Source organism: Eriocheir sinensis, chromosome 21, assembly GCF_024679095.1.
Source record: "Eriocheir sinensis breed Jianghai 21 chromosome 21, ASM2467909v1, whole genome shotgun sequence".
NCBI lineage: Eukaryota > Metazoa > Arthropoda > Malacostraca > Decapoda > Varunidae > Eriocheir > Eriocheir sinensis.
In genome coordinates, this window is record NC_066529.1 from 15,940,414 (window position 1) to 15,964,912 (window position 24,499).

Here is a 24,499-nt window from a genome sequence, read left to right on the forward strand (position 1 = left end):
ATGTGTTTTCACTTTTATTTAGTTTCCTTTTATAATGTTACAGCTGTCCGAAGTCAGTCACACCCGATGACATGTGCGTCCTGATACGTCAGACAGTTACTAAATCAGTGAAACAGCTCAAGAAACAAACACGGAGAGCATCAAGGTCCCTTTATCAACAGACTCAGCGTCTTTCTCACCCATCCAAGGTCATTCGTGGTGGCCAAGAAAAATGAGACAACTGCTGCGTGTTTGCGTCTACTTCGATGATCTGAGTCTTTGAGCAAAATCCGTGAAAGGGCCTTGGTGCTCCCTCCTGGTCTCCGTCCCGGCTGGACGCCGCTTTGGCAACTAACAGGAAATCATGCATTTGACTGCTCCGTCCTGCCCCGCGTGGAACATGTCAAAGGCCTTCTGGAACTCCTCTAACTTGAATCGGTGTGTGATGAGAGGGTTCACGTCCACCAGCTTCTTGGCCAACAGGTCGATGGCGATGGGGTAGCTGTGGAGGAGGCATAAGAGGACGTAAGGAATACGCAACCTCTGGCAGAGAGAGCGCCCTAATACGCTCATCGATAGAACGTAAAAAGAAGACGGTCTTATGGCATAAGTAATCCAAGATCTAACTCGGCACTCAAACAGTCTAACTTTGTGTAAAGCTGTTAGCGATGCCTGTCGTCCCACCACTGTTGCTTACCAGTTAAGGTAGCGGTAGACGCCCATGATGTCCACTTCCCGCACGCCGGCGTGCACCAGGGGCACTGTGACCTCATGGCCACTGACGCCCACCAGCATTACCTTCCCTCGAGACTTGGTTGCCTGGATACCGGAAGAAAGTGAACATGAGATGCCCGGGGGAATGTGCGATACGTTCTAAGTGATTTTAGCGTGGATTACGTAAGAATGAACAATGAAAAACATATCGAAAAGAACTAGACTTCTAAGCAGCTGAGTGTTCATTGAAAAGGTAGTGGTGCCACCCCCCCGAAAGATCTGCTGGTCGAAACAACAGCTCAATATGGAGAAACTAGACTCGAAACTAAAGCCCCAAATACACTGCCGAATTTTGGCCACGAACTTGACGCCGAATCAGTTCGTGAAAAAATTCGGCGACCGGTTCGCCGACATGACCAAGATTCTTACAGTTCGTGACCATTCGGCGACATGTCGGCGAATGCTCAAGACAATTCGGGGACAATTCGGAGACATGTCGCCGACTATTCGGCGTCCATGTCGCCGAGCTCAAAATCTGAAATTTTAACGTTTTTTTTTGTCGCGGAATAACTGTCGACAAGTCTCCGAATTGTCTTCGCATGTCCCCGATGTGTCGGCGACATGTCGGGGACAATTCTCCGACAGTGCCAAGATTTCTGACAGCTGATCATCTGATGCCCATGTGGCATATAAAAGCACGGGAATCCGCGCCTACCTCATGGACTACTACAACACCCGGGGAGCAGTGGCCTGGCAGGACAGAATTGTGGGCGAGTAAATACCATGTGTGGTAATATGTATGATAGTATGTGTAATAAAATGTATAAATGTGACTTGTTTTTGTTTTGCTCTCCTACAAATATTTTAGAATGAATGAATGTTTACGTAATATCAGTAAACAAACCAGTAACTGAAAGAAGAAATAAATCTAAATAACTGAAAATGAAACAAAGGTTAAATAATGGCAGAATAATGATATTAAGAAATAAATAAAGTAATAAATAGTAAATTAATTATGAAATAAATGAAAATGTTAGTTCCATACCTATTTTATATATTCATGATTCTTCTTGTTTTTCATATTTTCTTGTTTACTATTTATTATTATAGTATTATTTTATTCCGTATATATATATATATATATATATATATATATATATATATATATATATATATATATATATATAGATAGATAGATATATATATAGATAGATAGATAGATAGATAGATAGATAGATAGATAGAGATAGATAGATAGATAGATAGATAGATAGATAGATAGATAGATAGATAGATATAGATAGATAGATAGATAGATACAGATATAGATAGATGGATAGATAGATAGATTGAAAGATAATACATAGATAGATGGATAGAGAGACAGACCCCCGTGTACACCTCCCACCGCGACCCGTTTGCCGTGTCGTGATTAATTCGCCGAATATTCGGGGACATGTCCCCGAATAGTCTTGGCCATTCGGCGACATGTCGGAGACATGTCCCCGAATAGTCAGCGACATGTCGGCGACAAATTTGCCAATAAAATTTAAATTTCAACGGTCAAAAATCGGCGACAATTTGCCGAACACCGCGAATCGGACGCCGAATTGTCTGCGACATGTCGGCGACATTTCGGCGACAATTCGGCGTCCATTTTGCATTCGTGCACATTCGGCGAACGGCCGCGAATTTTTCATGCAACATGAAACTTTCGTGGCGGTCGTGACCAACTGTCAAAAGTCGCGTGGTGGACGCAGACATGTCCCCGGACGGCCAAGAACAGGCAAGAAAGATGCCGAACTTGTTCGCGACACAGGATGACTTGCATATTCGCGCACATTCGTGAGCCAAAATTCGGCAGTGTATTTGGGGCTTAACACTCAGCCACACATGGTGAAATACGGAAATATTTCTTGGTAACGTCGAACAATTAAAACGAGAAGACTTGAGCAGTTGTTTCCGACGCGCCGTCTGGTCAAACACTTGGGTAATAGACTAATTGGGGGGGAGGAATGTTTAAGGTAAAGACTATAATAATTACAACATAGGGAGCTTACATGAATAATTGGCAATCTTAAGAGAAAACTGACATGGGAAAAGATCACAAAGTATAAATACCTTAACCTAAGGACTAGAGATAATGTAGACCCACAAAGTATTCCTAGAAGTCAGAGGGGACGCTCCAGGTAACTGGAGAATAGACTACAGAATATGTAGTCTATTCTCCAGTTACCTGGAGCAAATTAAATGTATTATTCATAAATGGGAAGAAATAGGGTTGAATACTAAATGAAATGAAAAATAACGTGTATAATAAGGCGCTTAATATAGGTTGATATAGTGAAATGATTTATATATATATATATATATATATATATATATATATATATATATATATATATATATATATATATATATATATATATATATATATATATATATATATATATATATATATATATATATATATATATATATATATATATATATATATATATATATATATATATATATATATATATATATATATATATATATATATATATATATATATATATATATATATATATATATATATATATATATATATATATATATATATATATATATATATATATATATATATATATATATATATATATATATATGAGCAGCGTTTAGGATTTTGAGCTACTTCTTCAGGGCAGCATTTTGGTAGTCTTAGGCTACTCGGCGGTGACTGAAAAATCCCAACTGTGGCGGCGAACCGGACTCCAACCCGCGTACTCCTGGATGCGGTGCAGGCACGCTGACCACTCAGTCACCGCCCCCTCTGCTAGCGGGAGGGGGTTAGCGCGTGATAGGGAGCGTCAGGTTTGGGCAAACTTAACCAAAGTTGTTTAAAAAAAAGTCATATATCTTTGTATTCACTGATCTTAGCGTTTCCGGTAGCCCTGCTCATGGAATGGTGGGGCTACACAATAAACACAGCAGCAGCTTGCGTCTCCACTTACATATATTGCGAGGGAGATTCCCGCCTGGGAGCCGCTGCACTCCATGGTGACGTTTGGCTCGCAGCCCATCATCTGGTGCACCTGCTTGGCCTGGCTCTGCGGGGTTCCCGAGCGCACCAGCAGCGTGTTGTCGGCGCCCGTCTTCTTGGCCAGTTCCAGACGGTTCTCCTTGATGTCTGGGGGCAGAGGTCACATTATATCTGGGGATAGAGGTCATGTTATGTCTAGGGAGCAGAGTTCATGCGGTGTTCGGGGGTCCGAGGTCATGTGGTGTCTCTGGGGCAGAGGTCATGCGGATTATGGCTTACCTATCATCCTCAGTCACTCCATTTACTTTCCTAAAATCGATGACAGGCCTGAAACTTCCGTCCCTTTTAGGGACTAGAAACAAGGGCAAGTTCCACGGAGATCGGGAATGCTGAATAACACCCTGGTCCAACATATCTTTAACCTATTCATCTATAACCTGCCTTTGACTGTGTGGGAGTCTGTATGCAGGAATGTACACCGGTTTGGTGTCGGGTTTAACCCTAATGTTGTGTTCTGTCGTAGCAGTCGTACCGAAAGGTTCACCAGGCAGGGCAATGACATCACGATACTGATGTAAAAGCTTCAGAAGCGGGCCCTTAAGCTCGGGATAATCGACCACTTTGACTAAAGAATCGACAGATGAGGCCTGACAAGATGTGTCGCCGGCGGCGGGTTGACCCACTGCGCCGACACAAGGCCGCTTTAACTCTAAATGGTCTGGGGACACCTGTCCGTCGAACGCTAAAGCGCGACCCAAAATGACTCCATTTTTTAGTTTAACTGGACCGCCAGTGGCATTAACCACTAAAGCTACGGTCCTACTTCCCTCGCGTACCGTGTTAAGGGTGGACTCCATCGCTAGCGTGCTGACACGACTAGGCCCTTCTAGGCAGATTTCACAACCTACGGTGGCGTTAGGGACTGACACGGGGACGTGCATTGCGGTTCGTTGAGGGATTTCGTGATTCCCCACGACTATCGCGTTGACATTTTTCCATTCCCTGCAAACGTCAGGTGGTGTTGGTGGTTGATCATGAAGTGAGTTGGTGCCCGCGCCATGCACCGGCACCGTGGATAGAGTCGGCACGGTATGCACTACCGACTCAGGAGAAACACTTTCCCGACCCTTGCTGGGTATTTCCTTTTTTTCCCAAGGAGAAGCGAGGCGCACAGGTTGATCCATGGCCTTGAAACATCTCCCTTGAAACCTTACTGTATTACTATCTGGAAGTATCACCATGCGGTTAGACCTCAGTGACGACAACCCAAGAAAACCGTCAGACGGCAGAGAAAAGTTTGACGTCACGTAAAAATCCAAACGCATGACGGGTGTTTCGTCCCAAACTCACTGGCAAACTCACCAACCCAAAGATGTTAAGCCTGTATGTCGTATCGCCATGGCGATACGACATACATTCACACATTCACATGTATGTTATAATATACACATTACATCGGGCAGTGGTCATGTGGTGTCTGGGGGGCAGAGGTCATGTGGTGTCTGGGGGGCAGAGGTCATGTGGTGTCTGGGAGGCAGAGGTCATGTCGTGTCTGGGGAGCTGCGGTCATGTGGTGTCCGGTGGGGAGAGGTCATATGGTGTTTTGGGGGCCCGAGGCCATATGGTGTCTGGGGAGCAGAGGTCATGTGGTGTCTGGGGGGCAGCCGCAGTGGTCATGTGGTGTCTGGGGGCGGAGGTCATGTGGTGTCCAGGGGCAGAGGTCATGTGGTGTCTGGGGGCAGAGATCATGTGGTGTCTGGGGGCAGAGGTCATGTGGTGTCTGGGGGCAGAGGTTATGTGGTGTTTGGGGGCAGTGGTCATGTGGTGTCTGGGGGCAGAGGTCATGTGGTGTCTGGGGGCAGAGGTCATGTGGTGTCTGGGGGCAGAGGTCATGTGGTGTCTGGGGGCAGAGGTCATGTGGTGTCTGGGGGCAGAGGTCTTGTGGTGTCTGGGGGCAGAGATCATGTGGTGTCTGGGGGGCAGAGGTCATGTGGTGTCTGGGGGGCAGAGGTCATGTGGTGTCTGGGGGGCAGAGGCCATGTCGTGTCTGAGGGCAGTGGTCATGTGGCGTCGGAGGGGCAGAGGTCATGTGGTGTCTGAGGGGCAGAGGTCATGTGGTGTCTGAGGGGCAGAGGTCATGTGGTGTCTGGGTGGCAGCGGTCATGTGGTGTCAGGGGCAGAGGTCATGTGGTGTCTGGGGGCGGAGGTCATGTGTTGTCTGGGGGCAGAGGTCATGTGGTGTCTGGGGGCAGAGGTCATGTGGTGTCTGGGGGCAGAGGTCATGTGATGTCAGGGGCAGAGGTCATGTGGTGTCTGGGGGCAGAGGTCATGTGGTGTCTGGGGAGCAGAGGTCATTTGGTGTCTGGGGAGCAGAGGTCATGTGGTGTCTAGGAGGCAGAGGTCATGTGGTGTCTGGGGGGCAGAGGCCATGTTGTGTCTGGGTGGCAGCGGTCACGTGGTGTTTGGGGCAGAGGTCATGTGGTGTCTGGGGGCAGAGGTCATGTGGTGTCTGGGGGCAGAGGTCATGTGATGTCAGGGTGCAGAGGTCATGTGGTGTCTGGGGTGCAGAGGTCATGTGGTGTCTGGGGGCCAGAGGTCATGGGGTGTCTGGGGGCAGAGGTCATGTGGTGTCTAGGGGGCAGAGGTCATGTGGTGTCTGGGAAACAGAGGTCATGTGGTGTCTGGGGGGCAGAGGTCATGTGGTGTCTGGGGGGCAGAGGTCATGTGGTGTCTGGGAAACAGAGGTCATGTGGTGTCTGGGGGGCAGAGGTCATGTGATGTCTAGGGGGCAGAGGTCATGTGGTGTCTGGGGGCAGAGGTCATGTGGTGTCTGGGGGCAGAGGTCATGTTGTGTCTGGGAAACAGAGGTCATGTGGTGTCTAGGGGGCAGAGGTCATGTGGTGTCTGGGGGCAGAGGTCATGTTGTGTCTGGGAAACAGAGGTCATGTGGTGTCTGGGGGGCAGAGGTCATGTGATGTCAGGAGGCATAGGTCATGAGGGGAGGCGGAATATAAATCTTTTCCCCGCTGATTCCAGTTTTGGAACACATTTTACCGGAGGAGAACCGAGCAGGTCTTACCTGTGACCAGGATGTTTGTGGCGCCCAGAGCCTTGGCGACGATGAGGCAGAGTAGGCCTATGGGCCCCGCACCCGTAATCAGCATGCTGTGCCCCGCCCACACACCGGCGCGACGGCAGGCATGCACGGCCACGGCAAGCGGCTCCACAACGGCGCCCTCCTCGTCACTGACGGAGTCCGGCAGCCTGTGGGGCGGCGCACACGCGAAGTGACTCAGTTTATGCAGGAGTACGTGTGTTCAGAGAAGATAACAATTACCATGTATTTATTACATATATCTTAGAACTATGATTACTTCCTTTATTGTAGTTGAAGGAGATTATGTTTCTGATGCGTTTTTTCGTCTATTTGTTTGATTGCTCTACTATTGGAAAGATTACGCAAACTTATCTTTCCAGTTTTCATGAAACTTTTTACAGTTGTGTAGCATGGCCGGCCACGGCAGATGACTTTAATATTAGTAATAATAATAATAATAATAATAATAATAATAATAATAATAATAATAATAATAATAATGATAGTGATAATAATAATATCCTCCTCGTCTTCCTCCTACTCCTCATCGTCGTCGTCCTCTTACTTGAACGTTAGGTGGCCCTTGTAGATGAAGTAGTGAGCCAGGCAACCCTGGGGCATTGGGACAGACCCGTGGAAGCTGGACTTCTCGCACACGTTGTACTTCCCGCTGAGGCACAGGTCACACCCGCGGCAAGAGCTCCCGTTTTCTACGGTCACACGGTCACCTGCGCACGTTGAGAGAGGGAGACAGGATTTAAAGAGGACTTTTAATCCTGGGAAAGAGGCCTGGTATCAGTCAGAACACCTTTCCGAGAAACAGCATAATGTGACTATAAAAAAAATAATGTGTTTCACAGAACGATAATTATGAATTGTTTAGATGTAGAACCAGCGTAGAGTGTTACAAAGATCAATTCCTTATTCCACGGATCCGTAATACATATTAATCGCCCGAAAACCGCATGGGAAATCAATAGAGAGGCAGGTCACAAAAGGTACCAGAGCCTTCGAGCTCCTGCTAACCATGATCTTTATATTTTTGCCCGGAATCGTGCCAAATCTGTTCTTCGACTTACCATAAACTCTTTCATAAATAGAAAATGTCAAAACCTTGCTTTTTCTAATTCTTCCCGTGACTTCTGGCACTTAGCCAAAACTATCTCCTCCAATTTCCCTTCTTCATCTTTCCCTTCTTTCCTTAACCCTGATGGTAGGACCGCCGTCTCATCTATCTCTAAGGCTGAACTCTTACCTCAAACTTTCTGTAAGAACTCCAATCTGGACGAGTCTGGACATATTCCTCCTACTCATCCACCCTCTGACTCCTTTATGCCTGTTATTAAGATTCTTCGGAATGATGTTTTCTATGCCCTCTCTGGCCTCACCTCTCAGAAAGCTTATGGACCTGATGGAGTTCCTCCTATTGTACATAAAAACTGTTCCTCCGTGCTGACACCCTGCTTGGTCAAACTCTTTCGCCTCTGCCTATCAACATCTACCTTTCCTTCCTGCTGGAAGTATGCCTACATACAGCCTGTGCATAAGAAGGGTGATAGATCCAATCCCTCAAATCACCGCCCTATAGCTTTATTTCCCTGCCTATCTAAAGCTTTTGAATCAATCCTTAACCGGAAGATTCAAAAGCACCTATCCACTGTTGACCTTCTATCTGATCGCCAATACGGGTTCCGCAAGGATCGTTCTACTGGCGATCTTCTTGCTCTCTTAACTGACTCATGGCCATCCTTTCTTAGCCGTCAGTTGAGCTAGACATATCGAAAGCTTTCGATAGAGTCTGGCACAATTCTTTGCTTTCTAAACTGGCCTCTTTCGGATTCTATCCCTCTCTCTGTTCCTTTATCTCCAGTTTCCTCTCCGGCCGTTCTATCTCTGCTGTGGTAGACGGTCACTGTTTTTCCCCTAAACCTATCAACACTGGTATTCCACAGGGCTCTGTCCTATCACCCACTCTCTTCCTGTTATTCATCAATGATCTTCTTTCCATAACAAACTGTCCTATCCACTCATACGGTGATGACTCCACTCTGCATTATTCAACTTCTGTCAACAGGACCCTCTCAACAGAAATTACAAGACTCCAGACTAGAGTCTGCAGAACGCTTAACCTCAGACCTTGCTATCATTTCCGATTGGGGTAAAAGAAACCTTGTGTCCTTCAATGCCTCAAAAACCCAGTTTCTCCACCTATCAAATCGACACAATTTTCCAAACACCTATCCCCTATTCTTCGACAACACCCAGCTGTCACCTTCTTCAACACTAAATATCCTCGGTCTATCCTTAGCTCAAAATCTCATCTGGAAACCTCACATCTCCTCTCTTACTAAATCAGCTTCCTCGAGGTTGGGCGTTCTGTATCGTCTCCGCCAGTTCTTCTCCCCCGCACAGATGCTTTCCATATATAGGGGCCTTGTCCGCCCTCGTGTGGAGTATGTATCTCACGTGTGGGTAGGCTCCACTCACACAGCTTTTCTGGACAGAGTGGAGTCTAAGACTCTTCGTCTCATCAGCTCTCCTCTTACTGACAGCCTTCTACCTCTTAAATTCCGCCGCCATGTTGCTTCTCTTTCTATCTTGTATCAATATTTTCATGCTGACTGCACTTCTGAACTTGCTAATTGCATGCCTCCCCCCCTCCCGCGGCCCCACTGCACATGACTTTTTACTCATGCTCATCATTATACTGTCCAAAACCCTTATGCAAGAGTTAACTAGCATCTCCATTCTTTCATCCCCTTTACTGGTAAACTCTGGAACAGTCTTCCTTCGTCTGTATTTCCTCCTGCATATGACTTGACCTCTTTCAAGAAGAGGGTATCAAGACACCTCTCCACCCGAAATTGACCTCTCTTTTGGGTACTCTTTACTTTTTTTACTTTTGTGGGAGCAGCAAGTAGCGGCCTTTTTTTTACACTTTTTGTTGCCCTTGAGCCGCACCCTTTGATGTAAAAAAAACGAAAAAAAGTGCTTAGCTCTGGTGGTTTATGGAGTGGGCGAAGCTAGAGGAAATGGATGAGTCGGTTGGATGAGTTCCCTGCAGCTTTTGTGGTCTACGGACAGTGTATATTTATGCTACACTGAACATTATACCGGAATTCATATACATATGTACAATAAAAGTATTAACCATAAGGGCTATGGAAAGCTAGACCGTAAAATTAACTCGGGGAACAGGATGTTGACGGGCCGCTGTCTAAAATCCGAGCGAAAGACTTGGTGCCTCTGTGTCCGTGACGTCAGTGACGGTGAAACTTCGAAGCTCGACATACGCGGCGTCACTTACTGCCACTTAAGCCAGTGTTGTTGGTGTAAAAGATTCTCTCATGATTTTCCGTCGTAAATTTACTTAAATTATAGTAATCGTAACTTATTTAACTATCCGGAATGCTATTGACCCCAAATAGTGCATAATTTCTCCCTAATGGCATGCATATATGATTTAACGGGAGGTAATTTTACATACACAAATTTCCGAGAGTGACCTGGTTCCTAATGCTGGCAGAGTAAGGAAGACTGTCTCCATTGCTAAAATGTAATTTCATTCATGAGAACATTGCAGAGGATAACATGTGCCTCCTATCAGTTCTGTCCTTCATTATGCAAAGGTTTGGCGTCCGGAAGGCCTACGCACGAGGCGTGAGGGGACACACTCTTTAACTACATACATCTATTTCATAGCGTACATAGAATTGAGGTATAATCGATGGAGTCGACATGAGCCGCTAATCCTATGGAAAGAGATGAAGCCGCCGAGCTGTCATTTCACTCGCCGTCAATATGGCGGATACCCGAATGAGAGCTCACGCTCACCGTCTTAGTTGCTGTCATCAGGCCACGTGTTATCCATTATGACGGGAGTTGTTTTTGATTACCCTATACTTACTGATGCGGTAGAACTATTTCATAAATGCTAATATATTATTCTACACACTAAATGGAAACAGGAACCAACTTCGAGATATCGCAAGCCTATCCCACCACTACTTCACTGATGTTTTTTTGCTTACATGTTTATCTGCCACTAACCAACACTAACACTCATAGTATTCCTATTTTGAACAGCTTTTAGAGCATTTCTTTCTCTCTCTAAACTGTTTTCCGGAAGAGGAATAACTCGTATGTAAATAGGTTTCAGCAGTAGCTTTGATTAACATTCCTGATTGTTTCATGGCTGAACTGAAAATGCGTCTACTATGGTCCTTCCACACCGCGGAAACCCAGGTGGACTGTGGACCTGTTGAGCCTAACCTGACTTAAGGGGCTGTTACACTGGGCAAACTTTCCGTGGAGCTTCAGTCATAAAATCGTGGATTTTTGCCTACGTGGACATACTACCGTCGTCTTTCTATCACACTTGCCCCGCACTCTCAGCGTAACGTGGCCTTGACCGACACATTTTCACAACAAGTATGGCTGACGTTCCTGTTCGCACCCCCGTTTTCACTCAGAGTGGCGTTGCTTTGGGTCTAGTGACACTCAATTTACACAAGCAACGGAAAAAAAATAATGTGGAGGCGGTAATGGCTTACAAGAAGAGAGGACCGCAGTGAAGTGATGCAGCTATTGCAAGAACTACGTCTAGAAAACGAGGAAGGTTGCAGGCAGTGGATGAGTCAGCAAGGGCGAATTTTATGAAATATTGAGCCTTGTGCAACCATCTATAGCCAAGAAAGACACAAGGCTTAGGACAACAGTGTCTGCTCTTCCTTCTTTGCATATTTTTTGCATACAATTCATGCCTGGGATCTCACAAAAGTGGCATGTCCCGTAATTTCTCAATTAAAGTGGCCTTGGAGACCTTGATCCAGGCAATAACAGTCATAGCTGTGCGAATGTAAGGACAGTAGGACGTGTTTTCTTCCTCTTTTTCTTCTTTCTTGTTATTGCTGCTGCTGATGATGGTGAGTAATACCGTCGGCCTTCGGTGAAATCAACCGTAGCTTTGGAAGATCGTGGACACGTCAGAAAACTACGGAAATGAGAACCAGGCCAGCGGAAATCGTGCTTGGACTGAAGTTCCACGGAAAATTTTCCCAGTGTAATAGCCCCTTTAAACATCTCACATGACAGGTGTTCGCCATCTTGACGGCGAGAGAATGACAGGTAATGACAGTTCGGCGGCTTTACTGGTCAGGTACTGATGTCGGCTCCACCCATTATACAGGGCCTGGGCCTGTACATATTATAGAAAGAAAGAAGGCTAGATATGGTGATAAAGCCAAGAAATCTTGCTTCCCGTATATAAGTATTGATGCTTGGAATGAATTGAATGAAAGGCGGTGTAGACAAGGAACATCCATGATTCAGTTAAGCTGGATAAAAATAGATTTGGAGACAGGACAGTACGAGGCTAACTACCCCGTATACTACAATTTGGTAACTACAACTTGGTAACTACAATAATGTAACCAGGTAACTACAACCAGGTAACTAGTCAGGTAACTTCAATCAGGTAATTACAGCCAGGTAACTACAGCCAGGTAAATACAATTAGGTAACTACAATCAGGTAACTACAGCCAGGTAACTACAATCAGGTAACTACAGCCAGGTAACTACAATCAGGTAACTACAGCCAGGTAAATACAATTAGGTAACTACACCCAGGCAAATTCAATTAGGTAACTATAATCAGGTAACAACAGCCAGGTAACTACAACTTGGTAACTACAACTAGGAAAACACACACACACACACACACACACACACACACACACACACACACACACACACACACACACACACACACACACACAAGCTCAAGAAGAGAGAGGACTGGGAGTGACAATACAAGATAATCAACAGTCTGTGAGTCATGTAAATAAGATATTCGGAGATACATCTAGAAAGGTAAGAAATATAGGAATAACATTCCACTACATAGATAAAGATATGATGAAAAAGATGATTACCACTATGATTAAACCAAAGTTGGAATATGCGGAAGCTGTGTGGTCTCCCCATAAGAAGAAACACGTGAAAAAAACTAGAAAGAATACAAAGGATGGCAACGAAGATGGTTCCAGAACTGGAGGGATTATCATATGAAGAAAGGTTAAAGGAAATGGACCTGCCAACATTGGAACAAAGAAGAGAAAGGGGAGACCTAATACTAATTTACAAGTTGTGGAGCAAAATGGAAGAAGTGGATAACGAGGAGTTGTTACTAAGAGAAGTAAGAAACACCAGCAACACACGAGGACACGGTAAAAAATTGAGAAAGGGAAGATGCTTGAGAGACATAAAAAAATATAGCTTCCCGCAAAGAATCATAGAGGTTTGGAATAGACTAAATGAGGAAGTAGTATCGGCGAAGAGTGTGCACAACTTTAAGGAAAAACTAGACGAGTACAGATATGGAGACGGGACCACACGAGCGTAAGCCCAGGCCCTGTAAAATTACAACTAGGTAAATACAACTAGGTAAACACACACACACACACACACACACACACACACACACACACACATGCACATACACACACACATTTCCTGGCTAGATTTAATCGGGTCAAGACATGGGTCACAGCGCTCCTTAGCAGCCACGGCGCTCTCTAGCAGCCACAGGTCGGCTTGTTGACCTTCTCCCTCCCCTTCCCCATACCCCCCTTCCTTCTCATCTCTTCATTCATTTTTAAGAACATTTTGTGAAATTAAGTGAAATTACATAGACAGAAAGTGGGAGTTCAGTGTGTCAGTGGTGTCGCGGAAGGTAATGTCGGCTGAGTGCGTTGCCGACGCCCGTCATCTATCCTATCCCTGCCGACACACCCAGGCCTCAAAGTACATCAGCTCACCTACCCTGCTGCTGGAGAAGGTGATTTCAAATAACAGTGCAGTGTTGGAGACGCGTCACTCAGGTGGAGCAAGATGTACCTTACCCCCATCTTGACTGTGCTGTTGTTCCCACAGCAACAACTTAGTGAACTAGCCGGGTAGCAACAACCGTTCCCTTTGTCTCGCCGGCCAAGGACTTTGCACCTCATTACTAAACCGGTAACCTGAGTGACCTCCCAGATACTGCCAACCTGCATACCACTATCAGCTGTCACTTGACCCAGCGTTTGACCTGAAGATAATCACCTCCCGGCACCAACACCCTGCACTCCACCCCCATCACCACCCTCCCAACACCATTGCCCCAATCTTACCACAGATACGTTAGACCTCTGTTCCACATCCCCGTTTTAGTACATGCTTCATGTACAAACTTATATATAAGTTGTTTCCATAATGTTCAAATTTTCAGCCTAACAGTTGCCAAAACTAATTAAAACGCTTTTATTATTATTTTTCTTACACACACACACACACACACCACCACCACCACCACTACCATCAGGTCAAAGGCTACGCACCAGGCTTAACATGCGTGACGTCCTTCCCGCACTTGCTAACCACCCCCGAGGCCTCGTGACCCATGCCGATCGGGAAGGTGAATGGATGGTTCCCATGCCGCCCCGTGTAGACGATGGCTAAGTCAGACCCGCAAAGACCCACCTTGCTCGTGCGAATCAGGACCTCTGTATGTGAGTGTAAAGGCGTTAGAGTATTGTTATCAGCATTAGTATTAGTGTTAGTATTAGTGTGTGAGGGGACGAGGGAGTAGGAAGCGGGTGATTGGAGAAGAGGGAACGGACCTCAAGAACACCTACGTACGTACCATCATCACGGGGCTCCGGGATGGGTTGCGTCTCCTGAAGGAAGAAAAAAGGATTAATGAAAGTATTATTCCGTTTGTCCTTTGAATTCTCTCCTAAACAAGCAATCGTTCAACGTAACAGTCTCTTCCACAACACTGTCTCATCAGCTTCCTTGATTTCATTTTCAAAGTCTATAGAAACCAGAAAATACTTTCGCTGCCCTCGCCTTCATTGACTTCTAGATAGCCTTCGATTTGGTTGACCACACCACTGTCATCACCAAGGCCATAAACATCGGCCTCCCATCCCACCTGACATCCTATAAGTCCGGCAAATCTTAAGTGGCGGCTCTGACGTAGACAGCCCGCTTGACCCTGTTGCCACGTTTCCAACTGACCTCGCACACCATACCTCTCTCTCTCTCTCTCTCTCTCTCTCTGTGTGTGTGTGTGTGTGTGTGTGTGTGTGTGTGTGTGTGTGTCTGTGTGTGTATGTGTGTGCGAGAAAAGTGGGGGTGTACTCTCATTCGGGGAGTATGGTGCACGACAATGCATGATAATACTAATAATATTAATAATAAACCTCTTTAAAAAATGCATCAAGACTCTTTACCCCTTGGGTGGTGTGGAAATAAGGTCAAAGTGTAATATTTTAATGTTCTTAGCGACCACTCCTTCCCCACTCCCTGGCCATCCCCAGCGGAACCTCACCATTCACCTAGATGATTCACATCAAAATTTGCTTGACGGTCCTGGCATTACATATACAGGTACAATCTCCATATTTTGTCATAATTATGCTATATGGCTGATATTGTATGGCAGATGGCAGACACACACCAAAAAATGGCAGAAATGCGATAATTAAAGCAGGCAGAGCAACTGGCAACTGCGGTGTGTTGGGTTGACTTGAGCTGACACCGTCGCGGTGGCAACGCTGCCAAGTGTTGTACAAATTTCTTTGTATTCACTCACAGATAGAGAATCAATCATAAAAACCATATTTGTTTTTATTCTAGAGTGAGAGAGAAAGAGAGAGACACGAGGAGAGAGAGAGAGAAGGGTGTGTAAGGCACGGTGCGCGAGGTCAGTTGGAGACATAGCACCAGTGTCTAGCGGGCTGTCTACGTCAGAGCCGCCACTTAAGATTTGCCGGACTTTTATAGTTGGCCGACTTCCTGATCCAGCGTCGTAAAGCAGTGCGTCATCAGGGCTGTACCTTCACCCTCTAGCCCCTCTCTGTTGGGGTGCCCCAAGGGACGCGTATGAGACCTTTGTGTTTCCTCGTTCTCATCAGTGACGCACTGATAGACGCCCCTCATCGCTGAAAGTAGTCGATGATTCTACAGTGGGCATTACCATCAACAACACAGCCCATGACTACACGTCCCTACAAGACATTCTGGACCGACTGCAGAGCTGGACGCAAAACAACCACGTCACCATCAACATTAACAAGACGGTGGTGATGCATTTTCACACCTCCACCACCGCCATCCCACCGCCAGCTCTGATGGTTGGTCCTCACCCGCTGCAGGTGGTAGAGTCCACCAAACTGCTTGGAGTCACTTTGGACCGCAAGCTGAGCTGGGGCAAGCACGTCACCACCATCATCAGGGCAGCTTCCTACAAACTCTTCATGTTGAGGCGCATGAATTAAGTCACTAGGATCCCCCAGCGGAAGCTAAAGGACCTGTACACCAACTTCATCCTCCTCAGACTCCTTTACGCCCCCCCTTCTTGGGCGTCCTTCATCAATAAGATCCAGCAAATTTAAAACGGCGAAATATAATGTAGCCTAGGAATCCCCACCTGTGGGGGGAACACAAATTCCCCCAGTGAGGACTCCCTTTTTGGCTTACGACCCGAGAGGTGCCTTGATAACTCCTCTAACTTCTTTATCAACTTTTGCAACATTCGTGGTCTTCGTTCTAATTTCCCTTCTGTAGAATACCATCTCTTCTCTACTAAACCATCTTTTCCTCACCGAAACACAGGTCTCTGGGGCTGCTGACAGCAATCTCTACTCTGTTCCCTCCCACTATGTCTATTCTAAGTTTCATTCCAAAGCTGGATGTTGCGTCTATATACGCAACGACATCACTTGCTCTTGTGCCCACGACCTTGACTCTCCTGAATTTTCCACCATCTGGCTATGACTTCATTGTCACTCATTTACTAAATACATCTGTGCTGTTTATCTCTCACCTAATGCTACCAATTATGTAAAATTCTTTGACTATTTGAATTCCAAAGTGGAGCACATCTTTACTCACTCTCCCTTCGCTGAAATCTCCATCCTAGGAGGTTTCAATGGTCACCACCAGCTTTGACTTTTATCCTCTTTCACTGACCAGCCTGGTGAACAAGCCTACAACGCTGCTCTCCTCAACGATCAAGAGCAGAGTTGGTTCAGCACCCTCACATTTTCCCGACCGCCTTGGAGACACACCGAACAATTTAGACCTCTTCCAAACCACTAATCCTTCAGCTTATTTTATTAAACTGTTCTCTCAGTTGGACTTCTCCGATCACAACCTTATTTCAGGATTCTGTCTTATTGCTCCTGTACAGCCTCTGGACCCACCGAAGAGGCGATGCTCTCGTCATTTTGCTTCCGCTCGGTGAGACGACCTGAGAATGTACTTTTCCGATTTCCCGTGAAATGATTACTGCTTGCAGGAGACAGACCACTCTGTTTGTGGCCAGCGCATCACTAAGGGGATTGTCTCTGGAATGGAAGCACACATTCCACGTACTTTCTCTACCCTCCATGCTAAAAAGCCTTGGTTCAATCACGCTTGTTCTTGTGCTATCAAAGACAGAGGCAGCTCACAAAAGGTACCAGAGCCTTCGCAGAAGTGCTATTCACGATCTTTACATTTCTGCCCGGAATAGTGCCAAATCTATTCTCCGACTTACCAAAACCTCCTTCATTAATAGAAAGTGTCACAACCTTGCTCTCTCTAATTCTTCCCGGGACTTCTGGCATCTAGCCAAAAACATCTCTTCCTACTTCACTTCTTCATCTTTCCCTCTTCCCTTTAACTCAGATGGCAGCACCGCCGTCACATCTATGTCTAAAGCCCCTATTACACGTATCCGGTTTCCTACGGCCAACCTGGCCTACGGCGCCGTAGGAAAATTCTGGCCTACGGCTAGAGTTATTACACGTATTTGAACGGCCGGTGGCAAGTGGGTCAGTGTAGCACTGGATGTGGTGGAGGAGTGACATGCCTTCTCTCGACGACAATCTCGTTGCTATTGCTCTAGCGTGCTGTTTGAAGGTTGGCCGTACGGCCAACTTTAGTACTGGCGAAAGTTCATCCGGCCGGCCGTGGGTGAGCGTTCATACGGCCGATTTGCTATCACACGCTCCGGTTTGAACATATGCTAGCGTCGCGACCGACGGCGCCGTAGGAAACCGGATACGTGTAATAGGGGCTTAAGGCTGAACTCTTCGCTCAAACTTTCTCAAAAAACTCCAATCTGGACGATTCTGGGCATATTCCACCTTCTCATCCCCTCTTTGACTCCACTATGACTGTTATTAAGATTCTTAGAATGATGTTTTCTATGCCCTCTCTGGTATTAATTCTCTGAAAGCTTATGGGCCCGATGGGGTGCCTACTAATGTCCTTAAAAACTGTGCCTCCGTGCTGACACCCTGTCTGGTCAAACTCTTTCGTCTCTGCCTTTCAACATCTACCTTTCCTTCTTCCTGTAAGTACGCCTTCATACAGCCTGTGCCTAGAAGGGTGACCGATCCAATCCCCAAAACTACCGTCCTACAGCTTTACTTTCCTGTCTTTCTAAAGCTTTTAAATCGATCCTTAAGCGGAAGATTCAGAAGCATGTATCCACTTCTGACCTTCTTTCTGATCGCCAGTATTGATTCCGCAAGGGGCGTTCTACTGGTGATCTTGCCTTCTGAACTGACTCCTGGTCATCCTCTCTTAGCCGTTTTGGTGAAACTCTCTCAGTTGCGCTAGACATATCGAAAGCTTTCGACAGAGTCTGGCACAACTCTTTGCTTTCTAAACTACCCTCCTACGGATTCTATCCCTCTCTCTGTATCTTATCTCCAGCTTCCTTTCTGGTCGTTCTATCTCTGTTGTGATAGACGGTCACTGTTCTTCCTCAAAACCTATCAACAGTGGTGTTCCGCAGAACTCTGTCCTATCACCCACTCTCTTCCCGTTATTCATCAATGATCTTTCCAAAACGAACTGTCCTATTCACTCGTACGACGATGACTCAACTTTGCATTATTCAACTTCTTACAGCAGAAGACCGTCTCAACAAGAATTACAAGACTCCAGACTGGTGGCTGCAAAACGCTTAACCTTAGATCTTGGTCTCATTTCTGATTAGGGCAGAAGGAACCTGGTGTCCTTCAATGCCTCAAAAACTCAATTTCTCCACCTATCAACTCGATACAATCTTCCAAACACCTATCCCCTATTCTTCGACAACACTCATCTATCACCTTCTTCTACACTTAACATCCTCGCTCTATCCTTAACTCAGGCGGTGGCTGAGTGGTTAGCGTGCTGGGCTCACATTCACCACGCCATGGCCAACGTCGGTTCGAATCCCCACGCTCCCACCTGGGATTTTTCAGTCACCGCCTAGTGGCCTAAGACTACCAACATGCTGTCCAGAAGACCACCCATCAACCCGGACTCTGAAAGAAACCGTTCAGTGAATCAAATGACTTCTGGGGGGCAGCATGAGCCAAGCATAACTGGCGCCACAATAAAAAAAATTGCCTGCGACATGACGGGACTGGGCCGACCATCTAACCCCTGAAGGAAGCCTACCGGCGCTATAGACGGGGATGTAAAAAACAAAACAAAAAAAAACAAAAAAAACAAAAAAAAACAAATGGAAACTTCACGTCTCTTCTCTCACTAAATCAGCTTCCTCAAGTTTGGGCGTTCTGTACCGTCTCCGCCAATTCTTTTCCCCCGCACAGTTGCTATCCATATACAGGGGCTTTATCCGTCCTCATATGGAGTATGGATCTCACGTGTGGGGGGTTCCACTCACTCACAGCTCTTTTGGACAGAGTAGAGTCAAAGGCTCTTCGTCTCAGCAACTCATCTCCTCTTACTGACAGTCTTCTACCTCTGAAATTCCGCCGCCACGTTGCATCTCTTTCTATCTTTTATCGATATTTTCACTCTGACTTCTGAACTTGCTAACTGCATGCCTCTCCCCTCCCGCGGCCCAGCTGCACACGACTTTGTACTCAAGCTCATCCCTATACTGTCCAGATTCCTTATGCCAGAGTTAACCAGCATCTTCACTTGTTCATCCCTCACGCTGGCAAACTCTGGAACAATCTTCCTTCATCTGTATTTCCTCCTGCCTTTGACTTATAGGAGCAGTGATTTCCGGGATTTTTTATTATTTTTTTTTTTGCCCTTGAGCTGTTTACTGTAAAAAAGAAAGAAAGCCTGTACCAAAAGGTATAGGCTTAGTGCAGTTCCCACAATGGTGAAAACTATCAACCCCTCCACGGCCTATCACCTCGATACATAACACTCCGCACCCCCATCCACCCTTTCCCACTACTCATTGCATTGTGCTCTTCCGTAAATCTTATTTGTAATTTGTATATTTTCAGTCTTATGGCTGCCAACCAATGAATAAACCATATATTGTTATTATTATTATTATTACTATTATCATTACTGTAATTGTTATTATTATTATTATTATTATTATTATTATTATTATTATTATTATTATTATTATTATTATTATTATTATTATTATTATTATGTTCAAGTAGGCTTCATGTCTGCGTGGATGGGTAACTACATTTTTATTAATTTGAGTTTGAGTTTCATTTTACTATAGCTTATGAATGAAATAGGGGGGAAATCTTACGTTCTCAGTGTTTCAAATACATTTTTATCTCTATTATTATTATTATTATTATTATTATTATTATTATTATTATTATTATTATTATTATTATTATTATTAATATTATTATTATCATAGGCCAAGAATGTCAGCCTCACTGGAGGGGTCGTGGAACTATATACCCAATAAGGGTCCCAGAGGGGGGAACATTGGCCTTAGGAAAGAGCAAGTCTCCTTAGTAAACAACTTTTAACTCTGCTCTTAATTAATTGCAAGTTTTCAGCTTTAATGACATCATTTGAAAGCTGGTTCCACAATTTAGTTATACATGGAACAAAGCTTCTTGAAAATTGGGAAGTATTACAACGTACAGCTGAAAATGCCAAATCAATGATATTTGAAGCAAACCTTGTGAAACGAGACTGAAGAAAAGATGGAGGAAGTTTAGAATGTAAAGGATGGTTATGATTATTAAAGATCTTATACAACAGAGTAAGAGAGTCAACAATGCGGCGATGTTCAAGATTAATATTTAGATTAGGTAGCATAAACTTGATCTGATTAAACGCCCGGTCCAAGAAAGAAATAAGCCGAGACATGTCCACAACCGAGAGAAGATTGAAGGTCATGTATCAACACCAAAAGAGCATCACGAGTTCCCAAGCCATTCCTAAAACCAATCTGGTTAGGTGGTAGAAGATTAAAGTCATTGAAATATTCAGCGAGTCGTTTCTCCAACAAACGCTCAGATAGTTTTGATAGAATAGTAGTAATAGAGATGGGTCTGTATTCTTCTGGCAAAACTGAAGCAGATTTCTTCGGGATAGGAGTAACATTAGCAATACGCCAACAGATAGGAAAGCGACCTTACCGAATAAGAATTCTGAAAATGACGGACAGTTTGGGAGCTAAGAGTTTACTAATACTTTTGAAAAATAGCGTGGAAAAAAACAAGAGGATCAGGACCTTCATGTGAATCTTAATCATTTAGAATTTTATCAACCTCAAATAACCGGAAAGCAAATGAAGTCTTTTTAAGTTCAAGAAAACATGTACTGGGTAATGTAACCTAAGCGTTTCTCTGTTGTTACTCTATTTAAACAAACTCCTGATTTCATGTCTTCGTGAATGTCTGACTTCATTTTAACTCGTCTTAGTTTTTTTTTACTTGTCTTAGTTTGAGTTTCATTATACTGTCGCTTATGAATGCAATAAGGAAGATATGTTACGCTCTCAGCATTATGAAACACAATCTTGTCTCTATATAAACAAAATTGAGGTTTCATGTCTGCGCGAATGACTAACTTCGTTTTTACTCGTCTTATAGTGGCTTTTGTTTTGGTCTTTGGAATTATTAACTTTATTTATTGAGTTCCTGGCCCCTGAAATGTTCAGTTGAATGCATCACCTTGTTCGTGTCAATCTACTTTCTGCTTTCTGCTTTCTACTTTCTACTGATTACTCTGATTATTTTATCTCTTCGTTGACTTTTATATATCTCCGTATGCACGCGGCTCACTCTGCAGTCTTCCTTATCATTTGAAGTCTTACGAGAAGGGAGTGCAGCGGATGACCTACCTTTGGTATTACAGTCAGTATTCTCCCCCACAATTCTCCGAGCAGATGGGAGCACACTGGGAAATTTTCTGTTACATCATCCGTCTCTCTTTGTGTAAGGGTAGGCGGTGGCCGAACTGGTAGCGTACTGGACCAACATTCGCCGCGTGATGGACGACGCGGATTCGAATCCTCACCCTACCACTCGGATTTTTCAGTCACCGCCGAGTGGCTTAAAACTACCCACATGCTGTCCTGAAGACCACCCATCAACCCGGACTCTAGAGGAAGCCGTCCAAGCGAATCAAGAACGAGTTCCGGGGGGCAGCATGAGCCAATGCAAGATGGCGCCACTATAAACACTCGCCTGCGCCAGAACGGGCTGGGCCGACCATCAGGCCCCACCTGGAAGAAGCCTTGGGCCGACCATCAGGCCCCACCGGGAAGATGCCTACCGGCGCAATAGGCAACAACGTAAAAAAAAAAAAAAAAAAAAAATGAAAATAGAAAAATGACCTCATTATAGAGACGAAGCATAATTGCTGCATTAAATTAAATTATACGATACTCTTCAACGTTCTTTATTGTGTCAGACGAAACTTGCCACGTTATGTGACTCATGTGTCATCATTATCATTAGCAGCGGTTATTGGGTGCCAGTCGCTGTCTCGTCATCGCCTGCCCAGCACGGCAAGGCCACCGTATCGCGCGTGTTGCCAGGGAGGGACCAGGGGGGCTTCTGCAGCTCGGGATTTGCAGCTGGTAACATTACATCGCAAAGTACATTTACACCGTGGAGCTCTATTGTGCTGGCGTCTTTATCTTTACCTTTACAAAGGAGTCGTTCATATATGCTGAATGTTTTTAAGTATTTTCTAGATTCCACACCCCCTTATAACGCTAAAACACGTTTCTGACCACCTCCCTAACTCGTGTGTAACGCTTTCCTGATCAGCCTCCCTTTATGTTCAGCAGCGAACCCGTATTGTTGAACCTGCTTGTTGATTCATCGTCCTTATCATTAGTGGCTTCGCCTTTCCTCGTACTTCAGCGGAGTAACATTAATAGTCTGAAATATTTGTATAGCTTATGTGTTTAATTAATGACTGTCGAGGTGTATTGCCCGAAATTCTCTTTAGTATAATATTTCCATAAGACCTCTGCATGTCACAAAATACACGATAGATCAATCCAGATCAGGAAAGGGTTTCACCGGCGCCAGGGATCGAACCCGTGACCAGAGAGATGGAAAAGTCACTCCTTAACCAGTCGGCCACTCCTTAACCAGTTCGCAGTGAGTTATGGGAGGCTAACCCATCAGGCGAGTCAGCACTACAAATGGTTGTGAGTTGGGGGAGCCGCAAACTCACCAGACGCAGGTCCTTTACGCCGTGCAGCACCAGGAACGTGTTCTCCATGACGAGGTGCAGTGAGGAGTGGCGGGTCGGCGTCCCTTTGCACTTTCCTCATTGATGCTGCCGACAAGTGATCCGCCCCTCCCTCCCCCCTATATGGCAACCCCGTACTGCGCCTCTGTGTGTGTGTGTGTGTGTGTGTGTGTGCTTACTGACATGGCTAAAAGGAAGAAAATTGAATTATTTGTAACATTTATTGATTTTTCTAAGGCATACGATTTAGTCCCCAGACATAAGCCGTTCTCAGTGCTGCGGCGTGTTGGTTGTGGAGCGGTGATGTTGGCGGCGTTGGTGGCAATGTATCGCACCACAGAGAGCTTGATGGGTAGTGCGGTGGTGACGGCCACGCTTGGGGTCAGTCAGGGCTCGCCTACTTCTTGTTTTTTGTTCATAATTTTTGTTAATGAGCTGATACGTAAAATTAAAAAAATATGTCAACCGGAAGAACTCATCGATTGGTTACATATTTTGGTCCTGATGGATGACACAGTATTGTTATCAACAAGTAGACAAAACATGTTGAGAAAGGTGGAAATATTGCAGTAGTTTTGCGTTATGTTATGGTGGTAAACAGCAGTAAGACCAATTTTTTTGTTATTAATGAAGAGGAAGGAGACACGGAGCCGTTGCACGTGGATGGTTTAGTAATTGACCACTGAACTAGTTATGTCTATCTGGGATCACCGTTCACCTGCGACGGCTCCGTGTCCTCGGCTGTCAAGTTACACGCGTGTCAGGTGCTGAAGTATGTATGATTTCTCAAGAAGAATAACGATGTACCATTTATCGTGAAGCGACGAGTCCTCGATGCTGCCATGATGTCGTCCCTGCTGTATGGATGTGAGTCCTGGGTGGGCGCTGATATCAAGCCAGTTATCAAACTATAAAACTGGGCGCTTAAGTAACTTTTAGGAGTCAGGAGAACAACATCAAACTTGATTTGCTATGCCGAAATTGGTTACCCGTCGCTTCCAGACATGATAAAGTTCAAGCAACATAAGTTTTATAGTAGTATGTGGTCCCAAAGGTCAGGTTTTCTGGATGACCCGCTATCGCTTGCCATACGAAGTGTAACTGGAGCGAACACGCACACAAGTAAGCATATTCAAGAATTTTTACGAAATGATTGAGAAAGTCCACAGTTTAATAGCAAATTCCAACCCTCAAGGT

At 45.2% G+C, this 24,499-nt stretch overlaps 1 protein-coding gene across 1 annotated transcript; it reads right to left on the reverse strand.

The window, feature by feature from the left end:
• On the reverse strand, positions 1-23,398 carry LOC127001756 (sorbitol dehydrogenase-like). The gene is made up of 8 exons (XM_050866902.1): positions 23,285-23,398; positions 14,502-14,535; positions 14,197-14,361; positions 7,381-7,543; positions 6,798-6,982; positions 3,690-3,865; positions 677-798; positions 1-481 (listed from the first exon to the last, which is right to left on the reverse strand). Exons 1-8 carry the CDS (start codon positions 23,330-23,332, stop codon positions 331-333), a joined length of 1,044 nt encoding a protein of 347 aa, XP_050722859.1. The 5' UTR covers positions 23,333-23,398; the 3' UTR covers positions 1-330.
• Between the last annotated feature and the right edge of the window lie 1,101 nt (positions 23,399-24,499).

Coding starts and splice junctions, on each gene's coding strand:
- LOC127001756 (XM_050866902.1), bottom strand. CDS start 23,332: ATGGAGAACACGTTCCTGGTGCTGCACGGCGTAAAGGACCTGCGTCTG. Junction 14,536..23,284: donor GCGTAAAGGACCTGCGTCTG/GTGAGTTTGCGG, acceptor TTCTTCCTTCAG/GAGACGCAACCCATCCCGGA. Junction 799..3,689: donor GAATCTCCCTCGCAATATAT/GTAAGTGGAGAC, acceptor TCCGGTATCCAG/GCAACCAAGTCTCGAGGGAA.